This window comes from Rutidosis leptorrhynchoides, chromosome 2, assembly GCF_046630445.1.
Source record: "Rutidosis leptorrhynchoides isolate AG116_Rl617_1_P2 chromosome 2, CSIRO_AGI_Rlap_v1, whole genome shotgun sequence".
In the NCBI taxonomy this organism is placed as follows: Eukaryota; Viridiplantae; Streptophyta; class Magnoliopsida; order Asterales; family Asteraceae; genus Rutidosis; species Rutidosis leptorrhynchoides.
Window position 1 is genome coordinate 700,493,085 of NC_092334.1, and position 14,001 is coordinate 700,507,085.

The 14,001-nt window shown below is 34.6% G+C and overlaps 1 protein-coding gene and 1 long non-coding RNA gene across 2 annotated transcripts; both read right to left on the reverse strand.

Annotated features, from left to right (window-relative positions):
* Positions 1-405: 405 nt before the first annotated feature.
* Positions 406-1,725, reverse strand: LOC139890410 (protein ALP1-like). The gene is made up of 2 exons (XM_071873295.1): positions 1,110-1,725; positions 406-1,067 (listed from the first exon to the last, which is right to left on the reverse strand). The coding sequence occupies exons 1-2, from the start codon at positions 1,723-1,725 to the stop codon at positions 406-408; spliced, it is 1,278 nt and encodes a 425-aa protein (XP_071729396.1).
* A 1,710-nt stretch (positions 1,726-3,435) lies between these two features.
* Positions 3,436-11,075, reverse strand: LOC139894127 (uncharacterized). The gene is made up of 3 exons (XR_011774818.1): positions 10,881-11,075; positions 6,152-6,243; positions 3,436-3,838 (listed from the first exon to the last, which is right to left on the reverse strand). It is a non-coding gene; the product is annotated as an uncharacterized lncRNA (long non-coding RNA).
* Positions 11,076-14,001: the final 2,926 nt, after the last annotated feature.

The window sequence follows — 14,001 nt, forward strand, 5'->3', positions numbered from 1 at the left end:
TGAGCGCACTCTTCTGTCTTTGGGTTTCTGGTCTCGTTTTCGATCTCTGAGCTGTTACCATACAATAGCTTCATATTTCTTCAAGTTTACAATGATTCTAGACTATATTACAATACTATGAAATACAAACGGAATTACAATGTTTACATATGAAATAAATAACAATAGGACGCGATATTACGACTAAAGATATGACTAATTTGAGTAATATCAAATGTAATATCGTTTTAGGAACTTAGTTGGTTTTTTATTTTAATGTAATCGTTTTATGAAACAATGCAATAAACGGATATTTTAAGTAAACAACAGTTGCATTAATATTACATAACATATTATCGGAACTAGAAATACATAAATTATTAAACTGAAACACATAAAAAATAAACTAGAATAATACATCACATACTACTCGACATTATTAGCGGAACGAAAAAACGGTGACAAGTTCCAAACATGTTCGGTTAGATCGGCCTCCAATATATTGTGTACTTGACGATCTTGTATTTCCTTAACAATAGCATTTCGATCCCTCAAATTCCTGATTAACCGTCGTGGCGGATTCCTTGCAATCATTCTTTCCTCTCGGTGAGTTATCACAAAACCATTGTTTTCTTGAATCATGTTATGTAAGACAATACAAGCGTACATTTGTCTTCTAATTTTGTTGAAGTCTAAAGTTCTCGCCGGAGTTTTTAACATTGCAAATCTTCCTTGAAGTACCCCAAATGCACGCTCAATATCTTTCCTTGCACTTTCTTGAAACCTTTTAAATTTTTTGCGTGGTTCGTCAATTGGGTTGTGGGGAGCTTTTACCAACATAGCCCAATCCGAGTATATACCATCACCTAAGTAATACCCTCTCTCATAGTGATGCCCGTTTACTTCAAATGGTGAAGGTGGAGCACTGACATCTTTTATGGTGTTGAATAATGACGACATATTTAAAACATTAATGTCGTTGTTTGAACCCGCCATACCAAAAAAAGCATGACATATCCACAAATCTTGAGAGGCTACTGCCTCGAGCATAACAGACGGGCCTTTTTGATCACCTCGAGTATATTGCCCTTGCCACGCAACAGGGCAATTTTTTCACTCCCAATGCATACAATCAATACTACCAAGCATACCCGGTAAACCATGTTTTTGTGAATGAAAATTATAAAGTCGAGCAATATCATCGGCGGTTGGTTTACGCAAATACTCTCTTGCAAACAAATGAAATACGCATTGACAAAAGTTTTCTAGACATTGGGCATCAGTTTTCTCACCAATTTTTATATATTCGTCAAACATATCAGGTGTGGTTCCATACGCCATTTGGCGTATGGCCGCCGTACACTTTTGGTATATTGTCAAACTTTGACGTCCAGTACAATCGGGACGCTCCCTAAAGTACAAAAAATAATCGGGTATATTATGACTATTATAGTTAGATATACCTTTGATGATACAGAGCAACAATTGACGACTCATTCGAAACCGTCGCTTGAACTTTTTTTCAGGATAATTCGGTGATTCCGCAAAATAATCATTGTATAACCTCTCGGCAGCAGCTTCACGATCCCGTGCAATATAAGTGCGGGGATGAGGGACTCGTGAACTACTCGCCTCTCCTTCTACTTCTTCTTCCTCCTCTTCCCATAAACTGTTAACGAACGTAACAATTTTTTCATCATCCGAATCATCGATTAAAAAGTTAAACATTTTGAAGGCCTTATCCATTTTTTGTGATTTTTAATAAGAAGAGAGTTAAAGAATGAAAGAAAGATAATTGTTGTGTGTAAAATTATAAGGTAATTATGTATATATATAGATAAAATAAATATATTAATTTTTATTTTTTTAAACCGTTAAAGACCAACGGCTAGTTTCCTAGCCCAACCACAAACAGCCACCTGTCCACCACTCCCGTTTCTTGCTCCGTTGAATCATCGCCAACGCCGCCGCAACGCCACTAACCACGGCGCCGTTACGGCGTTTTGCAGGCGTTTTCGGCCCTCCAGCTAGGCTACAACGGCGTTGGGTCCCCCTGTTACGAGTGGTCTAATAGATATTTTCATAGGAAATGTGAACTTCAGGGGAGCTGTAATTTCTCAGGCAGTGCTACTTTGACCCAGACTCCTCCTCCTAATAATTTACTATTTTATCCTCATTTATTTTTGAAGTCTCATTTGTTACATGTACAAATTCTGTTTATTTTTTTGCCAACCCAGGTATGATCACTTAATTGCCATATAAATTGGATCTTGTCTTTTTTCCATTATAGATAAGTCAGTTGATTTATTTTTGTGGGCATATATATATATACTATTATTTCATCACCAGAAATTTGCATATGGACATATGGTTTAGATACACGATGACAACAAAAACAATACTCAATTCGAAGAATATGTGAAGTATGAGGATGTTAGATGTAAACAATAATTCCTCACCCTTATCTTTTTTGTTGATATGATGTCTTTTGTGATGTATGCAGCATGTAACATGTTGACACCCCAACATACTGAAACATTAGTTTCTGAGCAATCGACTAAAGTTAAAAAAAACCAAGACGACGACCGGTCCAAAGGGCCAAGATGAAGTAATTCTCCGAGTTCGTCAAGGATATTTGACGTGATGTTTTTTGATCTTTGTGACGTTTCGTCCCTCAGATGGTTTCTAATCGTTTGGTGCTCGTTTGATTGGTTACACTCTTACTGTGTTTAGCGTTATGGTGCATTTTTTTCTTTTTGTCGGGTTCCTTGTTCGGGTCTTCACTTGTTAGATACTGCAGTTTTTTGTCAGCTCTAGATTGGTTTATTGTTTGAGTTGAGCTCGGTAGCTTTCATTTTATACGTTTATGGGGCTTCATTAATCATTAGTTTGATGAAGTCCCAATTTGATTTATATATTATTCGTTTTTTTTTCTTTCTTTTTTTGCAAAAAATAACTGAGTCTGAGACTATTATGAAGCTGGTTCTTCCTATGGCAAGCTGTGATCCACAAAATCTGTTAATAATGTAATTCACGTTCTGCTTTGTAAACGATCAATCAATTCTTATCATTGCAGCACTACTACACCGACACCACCGGGCACAGGAAAACAAGTATACCAAGCAAATATATACTCAGGTTTAATCTTGCAATGAAATGAATCGACAATTCGGAAATAGAACGAAAAGGAATGAGTACCTTGTAGATGTTCACAAGCAAATATATACTCAAGTTATTATGCAAGCACGTTTAATAAGGTGTGTTATGTACCTTAAAAGTTGCAAAAATATGTTAAAAATGGGCTAACCTTGAAACGACCACATACCGCCAATCTAAAGACGACTAAGATTTTTTTTTTTTTTTTTTTTTTTTTTATTTATTTATTGAAACCTGTGCGCGGAGCCTTTCGAAAAAAAAAAAGAAACCTGTGCGCGGAACACACCCTTTAGGTGCGCAGAGTGCACCCCAAAAAACCGGATTTTCTATTATACAGGTGAGTGCACCTGCAGCTCTAGTATTTCTGCTTTTGACCCATTTTACACTTAACCCTTCGATCTCTAACAACAACAAACAACAATAACTTAACATAACCTGAATTTCTGAACGATAATCACATACCAACCAATGTTTTAATAAGCTTAGGTGTTCATAAACAACATTTATTTTTAACCGACCCATTATAAACAACTAGTACAAACTTGACCCAACTTGAGATGTCGACACCAAAAGTCAAAAGCATACTTCTTGGGATTTACTATCCCTAACAACAAAGCCACATCAAGTCAAAAGCACAACATCTTTGCATCAACGAAGCTGCTAGGCTTTTATCGTGTACCCTTGCCCTTATCCAAACCGGAACCTATTAAAAGGTAAACAACAAACGGGTAAGCAAAGTTTAAGTAAGACCAATGTGAACTACATATACTACATACATATAAGCATAGCAACACGCCAACACGTAATTCATAAATCAATGGCCGGTCCCTATGTACGAAGAACCGGCAACAATCAAAAGGCCAGTCCCTATGTACGAAGAACTGACAACAATCACAAGCCGGTCCCTATGGACGAAGAACCATACGCCCTACAGGCAACAACCACTGTTTGTACAAGTTGTACCCACCTCAATTAAGAAGTCGACACAGCCGTTCTCAAACACAATTCACCACACAACTAGGCATATACGTTACACATTCATCACAATACATTCATATTTGGTCAAACAATACCAACTACACCTGGGGTTCATCATTTGACCCGTAAAACCCATTTTAAACACTAATTTAACTAGTTCGAGACTTATGACTACTAGTCTTCCCAACCCATAATCCAAATCCTCCAATCTTAATACTACAATTTTCAAAGTTTCTTAGTTAAACATGCTCATAATCAGATTTTTAAACTTTAACATACAAGTTACTAAATAAAAGTCTCCATTTTCACAAGTTCATCGTCACTACCAACATTTAACTCACATGTTACTAACTAAAAGTCTCCATTTTTACAAGTTCATCATCACTACCAACATTTAACTCACAATTACACACAAAAAAAAGTGTGTTCATCCCCAAACTCTCTCAACACATTGTTGAGAGACTTGATCTTACCTTGTGACTATAAGTCAATCCTTATTGAATTATATGTTGAAGAAAGCTGTGAATCAATCTAATTGTGATCGAATCCATCGACTACGAATTGTATATATATTACACAGAAATTAATAACAAGTTCATATTCAGATCTGGTATTCAAATTTAAAAACATTCATATTCATCATACAACAACACATTTATCCTAAACCTACTGTTATCAATCGAATCATCATCAAAACACGAATTGAAGCTTGAAACTAGAAATAATATCACAAACCCTAAATTACAAATTCGAATTAGGGTTTGTATAAAGTTAAAAGCTTCATTTTGAACACCAATTTCATCATCTAAACACATAAAATCGGATTTAAAACATAAATTGTTCAAACCTAAGGTTTATGGTTACAAAACCAAAAAATCCCTTGATGATGAACATGAGGAAATCTAGGGCTCCGCTAGTGCTATTAAGTATTTAGTAGGTTGATTCGTTCATAGATCACTTTGCATGGAAGAAATTTAACACTTCTTGGTTGATCTCCCAAAAAACACTACCCTCACCCTCTCATTCAATCTATCTCAAATTTTCAGCTCAAGGTGTTAAATGAGAGGAAATGGCAGATTTGGAAAACATATATTAGGCCATATTTACACACATCTACCCTGCCCAACTTAAAACCTTACACACAAGGTCCTTTTTCTAACACAAGTCCTTTTTCTAACATTTGACAAGTTAACTAACACAAGTTTAATAGGGAGTAATAAATAATATCTGGGGTGTTACAAACCTAAACTATAACTATAAAATTGAGAAGGTGAGCTATGTACAGTCACATAAATTTATATAGATCGGTTCCAGAAAAAGGCGAGTCATAGTTTAAGTTAAAATTTGAAGGCAGAGTACCATATGAATGCAATATGATTTGGTGCTCCTAACATGATGAAACAATCTGGTTGGGAAACTACATGTCGAGCACCGATGGAACACGAGTTACACGACAGTGCAACTAGTACTAAGCATGAAAAGGTTCAGTAGCCTTTCTCATAATCCCATCAACTAGTAATCACATTCTAAAGTGCAATAAACATGAACATAATGATCATATTTCATAAGAATATGTACATGTTATCTACATGGCCAAATCTAGCTATTTCGCAGTGGTGTCCTCTAACACCACTAATAATTATTTAAATAAATTTTACAAAGTGTCACTAAGAAATATGTATAGGACCCCGTATTGTTTATAGGATTCATGGTTTTATAGTATGGAACCCTATCAATTTTGATCCTACATTTGCCATTATATATCCAACCTTACAAATCTTTTGGTATTCACTAATGTAACATACTACATTAATGTAATATCTGTGTATTGGTAGTGACCATCCCAAACAATTGCAACATATTTTTATTAATTTCAGACAATACAGTATTTTTCTATTTCTTCCCAGCAAGCATGTTCCCAAGAACCTTTTTGAGGCCACATATGAACGGAGAAATATTTTGATATACGATAATGCTAAACTTTAGTTGTAGGTCTTATGCACGATTGCACGTGTAATTAAATATTTAAATAACATACCTTTTTGGGTCTCAGTCAGCACTAGCAGAAACTGTCTTCTTCCAAAGAAGCTGTGCAAGTGAAACAAGTACAAAATCGGATCAAACTATTACCTGCGAACAAGGAAATTGTTAAGAAAACATAAGGTTTCGCTTAATTCTTTGAATTGATATTTCATTTTCAGATAGCAAATTTATACATCCCAAACATTGTTTGCAGCTAGAGTACCTCATATCATCAAATAAGTTTGACTTTATATAGGTAATAACTTAAACAAAAATGTATATACATTACTCAAACTAGAGCCATGTTGCATGTAACAAAATATAATGTTGTTCCTTTATAACCAAATCCATATTCAACCAACTTTAACCAAATCCCACAAACACTTTTCTTTCTTTAGAAAATTGCCAAATTCTTGAAAAGTTTATCCTTAAAAGTTCGTTAATTTTAGTTCGGATCAAACAAGGGAATTTCAAAACAAGAGATATCGATCCCTTAAACGTTACAAATATACATGGTTGCTGTACCAAAATGCGGATCAAATCTTTAATGTCCACTTACTCTTTCAAAACAAAAATTAAGCCAACTAACAGTCAATTTCAAGATTTAGGCAAACCAGCATCAAAGAGACATTTTTACATGACATGGCATAAAACCATATTAAACCATCATTTTAAACAGATTTAGCATAAAAAACATATGTTCCTTCTTTTTTAACAGGTTTTAGCAAATCGACATTGCAACCCACAAGGGATATCTTTTAGAAGACCGCGGAATAAGGCCTTTACAAAATCAAAACCCACGAGGGCAAATTAACATGGAAACCGACAAGGGACGTGGTATACAACCTATGGCATAAAGCCATATCAAAACCGTCAATTTTTAACGAACTTAAGTAAATCAATATCGAAACCAGCAAGGGGCTTTTTCACAACCCATGGCATAATGTCATATTAAAACTGTCAACTTTAAACATATTAGAAAACCACAAGGGACGTATCTTATAAGCAGAGCCATATCAAAACAGTCATTGAAACCGACATATCAAAACAGACAACTTTGACAGATTTTTGTAAACAGTCATTGAAAACGACATGGAAGTTTTTTACAAGCCATACCTAAAGCCATATCAAAATCGTCAACTATATAAAGGAATATGCTGGACTTTTCTACAAGTCAGACAAAAGTCATATAAAAGCAACGAACGTACATAAGATTTCGGTAAACCATTACTAAAACCGACAAGAGACTTCTTTCAAGTTAGGCATAAAGCCATATCGAAACCGTCAACTTTAAAAAGATTTTGGTAACCGTCATGTACCGACAAGGGACTTTTTTACAAGTCGGTCATAAAGCCATATCGAAACCGTCAGCTTTAAAAGGATTTTGGTAAAGCGTCATTAAACCGACAAGGGACTTTACAAGTCATACATAAATCCATATCAGTAAACCGTCATTAAAACCGATAAGAGACTTTTTATAAGTCGGACATAAAGCCATATCGAGGACCGTCAACTTTGTAAAGATTTATGTAAACCCGTCAATGAAGAAACCGACAAGAGACTGTTTTACAAGTCGGACATAAAGCCATATCAGTAAACCGCCAATGAAATCGACAAGGGGCTTTTTTAGAAGCTGGGCATAAAGCCATATCGAAACCGTCAACTTTGAAAGATATTTGGTAAACCGTCATTGAAACCAACAAGGGACTTGCTTCCAAAGTCAGGCATAAAGCCATATCCATAAAGCCATATCAGTAAACCGTCATTGAAACCAACAAGGGGTTTTTTAGAAGCCGAGCATAAAGCCATATCGAAACCATAAACTTTGAAAGATTAAGATAAACCGACAAGGAACTTTTTTACAAGTCGGGTATAAAGCCATATCAAACCGTCAACTTTAAAAAGATTTTGTAAACAGTCACATAAAACGACAAAGGACTTTCTTAGAAGTAAGACATAAGCCATATTGAAACCGTCAGACCGACAAGGGACTTTTTTTAAAGTCAGGCATAAAGCCATATCAAAACCGTCAAGTCCAAAATGATGTTGGTAAACCATCATTAAATTTGACAAGGGAATTCTTACAACAACAACAACAATACCTAATCCCACACTTGTAGGGTATGGGGGAGGTGAGACGTAGACAATCCTTCCTCTACCCTAGGACAAAGAGAAATCATTTCACCACCCCGAGTGAAGCACTCACAAGAGTAGAGAAAGTCCTCCCTCTCTATGTTCGACGGATAAAGAGATTGCTTGCAACGGACCTCCGGCCAAAAAAAAAAAAAAAAAAAAAAATCGTAAAAAGTAAAAGCCATCGCCATGAAAATGGTGGAGCAAATTTCCATGGGTTTTAAAATGTTGCCTGGGATTCGATTTAGGCTCTAAGCGACAGTCAAGTCGCCAATAAGTAGACGCTTGCTGATGGCTCCCGAAACAGAGCCGTACGATTTTGTAAGGGAATTCTTACAAGTCAGGCATAAAGACATATCGAACCGTCAAATCTATAAAGATTTTGTAAACCGTCACTGAAACCGACAAGGGACTTTCTTAAAAGTAAGGCATAAGGCCATATCGAAACCGTCAAAGAGACTTTTTTACAAGTCCTGCATAAAGCCATATCGAAGCGTTAATTTTATAAAGATTTTGTAAACCGTCACTGAAACCGACAAGGGACTTTTTTACAAGTAAGACATAAAGCCACATCGAAACCGTCAAGGAACGTTTTTGCAAGTCAGGCATAAAGCCATATCGAACCATAATTTTAAAAAGGATTATAAACCGTATGTGAAACCATTAAGGGACTTTCATACAAGTAAGGCTTAGAGGCATATCCAAACCATCAAGTCTAAAATGATGTTGGTAAACCGTCATTGAAACCGACAAGGGACCTTTTTACAAGCAGAGCATAAAGCCATATCGAACCGTCAATTCTATAAAGATTTAGTAAACCGTCAATGAAACCGACAAGGGACTTTCTTACAAGTAAAGCATAAATCCATATCAAAACGGTCTAAATGACTTTTTTACAAGTCAGGCATAAAGCCATATCGAATCGTCAGTTCAATAAAGATTTTGGAAACCGTCAATGAAACCGACAAGGGACTTTCTTACAAGTAAGGCAAAAAAAAATCGAAACCGTCAAGGGACTTTTTTACAACTCGGGCATAAAGCCATATCAGACCGTCAATACTATAAAGATTTTGTAAACCATCAATAAAACCGACAAGGTACTTTCTTAAGAGTAAGGCATAAAGCCATATCGAACCGTTAAATCTGTATAGATTTTGTAAACCGTCAATGAAACCGACAAGGTACAAGTAAGGCATAACGCCATATAGAAACCGTCAAGGAATTTTTTTACAAGTCAGGCATAAAGCCGTATCGAACCGTCAATTCTATAAAGATTTTATAAACCATGAATAAAACCGGTAAGGGATTTTCTTAAGAGTAAGGCATAAAGCCACATCGAACCGTTACATTTGTTAAAAAAAAAAAAAAAAAAAAAAAAAAAAAAAGTAAACAGTCAATGAAACCGACAAGGGACTTTCTTACAAGTAAGGCATAAAGCCATATCAAAACCGTCAAGGGACTTTTTTACAAGACAGACATAAAGCCATATCAAACCGTCAATTCTATAAAGATTTTGTACACCATCAATAAAACCGACAAGGGACTTTCCTATAAGTAAGGCATAAAACCATATCGAAACGACGAAACCATCAAGGGACTTTTTTACAAGTCAGACATAAAGCCATATTGAACCGTCAATTCCATAAAGATTTTGTAAACCGTCAATGAAACCGACAAGGGACTTTCTTACAAGTAAGGCATAAAACCATATCGAAACCGTCAGGGACTTTTTTACAACTCGGGCATAAAGCCATATCAAACCATCTAATCTATAAATATTTTGTAAAACGTCAATGAAGCCGACAAGAAACTTTCTTACAAGTAAGGCATAAAGCCATATTAAAACAGTCAAGTCTAGAATAATATACCGTCATTGAAAACGACAAAAGACTTTTATACAAGCCGGGCATAAAGCCATATCAATACCGTCAACTTTAAAAAGATATTCGTAAACAATCATTAAAACTGACAAACGGACTTTTTTACAAGTCATGCATAAAGCCATATCGAAACCATCAACTTATAAAGATGTCGGTAAAATGTCATTGAAACCAATAAGGGACTTTTTTACAAGCACGGAATAAAGCCTTAGTAAACCGTCATTGACACCCAAAGAGACCTTCTTACAAGCCAGATATAAACCGATATCGAAACAGTCAACTTAAACTTTTCTTTTGGTAAACCATCATTGAAACCGACAACTGACAAGGGACTTTTTTCAAGTCAAAATGTAAAAGCATAACAAAATCAACAAATTTGAACAGGCTTGGGTAAGCCAACATCATATCCGGATAATTTCAAATAAATTTGGGCAAAAGCTATATAGAAATCGTCAATCTTAACCAATAATTAGAAAACCAACATTGAAACCTACAAGTGCTTTTTTACAGGCTATGGCCTAACCATAACCCTAACCCTAATCCCAAAATCATCAATTTTAAAGGGGTTAGGCAACAAAGCATTCAAACCAACAAAGAACGTTTTTATAACAAATTAATGCACAAACCCACATCCAAACGAAAATATTAACTGATCCACATTTACATATGAATCGATGTTTTGCAAAACATAATTTTTAAAGAAACGAGATGTAAAGAGTTTCGAGAACATACCACATTCATATCATAATTTGAACATCGAACGAAATTAAGGAAATACAACAACCACCACCCCACCACCACCAAAACGGGGGCAATAAAGAGTGGTGGTGTTTTGGCTACGACGGCGATGGCGGTGACGTTTGAAGAGAAAAAACGTTATGATGATTTCAGTCGGAATTTGGAATTTGTATACATACTTTGATTAACTTTTAGGTTTAACGTGGAAATGATGTAATTAATACACGGAAATATATCACGCTGTTATATTTCAGTAGGCTTATAACTACATTTAGTGGCCTGGTTCAATATATTCAAATTGAAAGAACCAATAAAAGAGAGATGTGTTGTAAAAGATATAGGAGAGAAAGAGGTTGAAGAGAGGTGTGATGTATTTAATGTATATGTGTGTTTTTGTAACTTACATTATGCACATATATATATAGTACAAATTTTACTATCCATATTTGACTAATTACCATCCATATTTAACTACTAAATTTACAACACTCCCCCTTGGATGGTAATTTTTTTTAAAGAGCAATTAATACTGCCTCGTTAAAAACCTTGCTAAAGAAAACTCAGTGGGATAAAACTTTAGCTAAGGGAAAAAGAGTGCAGCATAGAGTTGACTCCCCCTCAAGTAGACAACGCTGAGTCGTCACATCTTTTGAACTTGCCTCATGCCAATATTGTGAACGTATGTTTTGAAAACAGCGATTGACAGTGCTTTGGTATAAAGATCAGCAGAGTTGTTGATTGAACGTATCTCATTTTAATCTGGTTGTCTTTTATGAGATCTTGAGTATATGAGAAGAATCTGAGGTTTTCATCTGAAACTGTATCATCTAAATCTTTTATGTACAAGTTTGACCCTTGTGATTTGTCTACAGTCTCCTTCATGGTTTGCTCAAACTGTTGTTTCAATTCCTATTCCCTTTCAGTCTTTTTCTGAGCCTTACCAATATACCATTCTTTTCCATCAAACTTATGACCGTTAAGACCGTTTATAGCTTTAGCGCCTCGTCAGCATTTATGTTTTGTTCTGTCATTTTTGATACACTTCTTTCATTTGTACTATGTAAGCTGTATTATCTTCATAGATAGTTGTTGGGCTTTTATAGCGTTCTAGTCCACAAGAATCAATAATGATTTGTATCATTGATCTTAACTAAAATCATTCCCGAGTAGCTTCATGTAATGCAATCACTTCGGCATGATTTGATGATGTTGCAACAAGTGTTTGTTTTGAGAACGTCATGATATTGCGGTGCCTCCATTTAGGAATACATATCCAGTTTGAGATTTAGCTTTATGTAGATCAGATAAATAATCTGTATCTGTATAACCAAACAAATCTTGTTTCGAGTTGTTAGAATAAAATAATTATAAATCAGTAGTTCCCCGAAGGTATCAAACTATTTGTTTGATCCCATTCCAATGTCTTTTGGTAGGGGCTGAGCTGAACCTTGTCAACAAATTAACTGCAAAAGAAATGTCAGATCTTGTATAATTTGTAAGATACATAAGAGCCCTAATTGCACTAAAATATGGAACTTCTGAACCAAGAAGATCTTCATGATCTTCTAGAGGATGAAATGGATTAGTATCAATATTAAGATCTAACAACCATATGAGTACTTAATGGTTTTTATCTTGTCCATATTAAAATATTTTAAAATCTTTTCGGTATAAGTTGTTTGATGTATAAGTAAGTCATTAGTAATATGCTCAATATGTAAATCAACGTAATACTTGATTTTTTTTATTTTAAAATCTTTCTTTAGAAGTTGAATGGCTTCATAGATTTCTTTATTTAAGATAATTGATATAAACAGCTATGATCACATATCCGAACATTGTTTTTATAAAACACACGTGCAAATAAGTTTATATGTATACCATTTTCTTATCAAGTAGTAATTTAATCGATTATACCACATACGTCCCGATTGTATAAACTCATTTAGAAATCTTTGTGATTTAATGGAATATATTCCCTTGGGTTTTGTATTAGATGCTTATGATACCTTAACCCTTCAGGTATATTCATATATATATCACTATTAAGTGATCCATACAGATAAGTAGTAACAACATCTATGAGATGCATTTAAATAACTATCAGGTTGATTAAGTATCTAATAAGTAATTATATTCATTATAGGAGGATAAGTTTTTCTCCTAATTCATTTCTGGTCTTTGTGGAAAATCTTGAGTTACAAGTCTAGTTTTGCCTTGTAACTTCATTTGCACATTTCTTTTCGGATAAAAATTCATTTGTATCCCATTGTTTCACATCTTTAAAAGTGATAACGATTGATCCAAAAACTTTTCTTTTATTGAGCGATTCTAATTCAGCTAGTATTGCTCCTTTCCGTTGAGTTCAATCACGTCTATTTTGATATTCAATGACAGATTTTGGTTCCAAATCATCATCTTTATTCATGATGTCATTGTAACATTATATGAAAATATCTCATCAAGATTTTTCATTTCATTTTCATAATATTGCATAATTTATTGCAATTTATGTATTTACATTTATCAATATCCTCTGCAGAAGGAGTATTGATTTGTGGTTCTTGTTGAACACTTTCTTTTACCTCATTATCAGCTGATTTTCTTTTTCGAGGATTTTTATCTTTGGAACCAATTGGTCTCCCACGTTTCTGCCGTAGCAAAGACTCATGAGTGACATTATTGCCAGCTTTTGTAATTTCAATTCTAGCTGAAGCATTTACTGCTGGTATATATGATTTAGTCACTTATTTTTTGTATCTTTAAATGCATAAAGTAATTAATTTGCAAGTTCTTGCATATGCATTATTTTTGAACTTTCTTTTCGCATTCTTTTGTGCGATGATCAATATTCCTTAATTGATGTTCACACCATGAAACATCATTTTATTTATATTTCATTTCTCCCCCTAATATAGAGAACAATGTTTCATTAAAGTGACAATCGACAAAACTTGCTGTAAAAACATCACCCGTCATGGGTTCAATATATCTTATGATTGAAGATGTTTCATATCTAACATATATTTCAATCCTTCTTTGAGAAACCATTTGTTGTGGTTGTTCAATTAAAAATACACTGCACAACCAAATGTTCTAAGATGGAAAATATTTG

What these genes read in the sequence shown, in the direction of transcription:
- LOC139890410 (XM_071873295.1), bottom strand. Translation starts at nt 1,725, where the DNA reads ATGGATAAGGCCTTCAAAATGTTTAACTTTTTAATCGATGATTCGGAT. An exon ending in TATGCTTGGTAGTATTGATT is followed by an intron (nt 1,068 to 1,109) that starts GTATGCATTGGG and finishes TTGCGTGGCAAG; the next exon opens with GGCAATATACTCGAGGTGAT.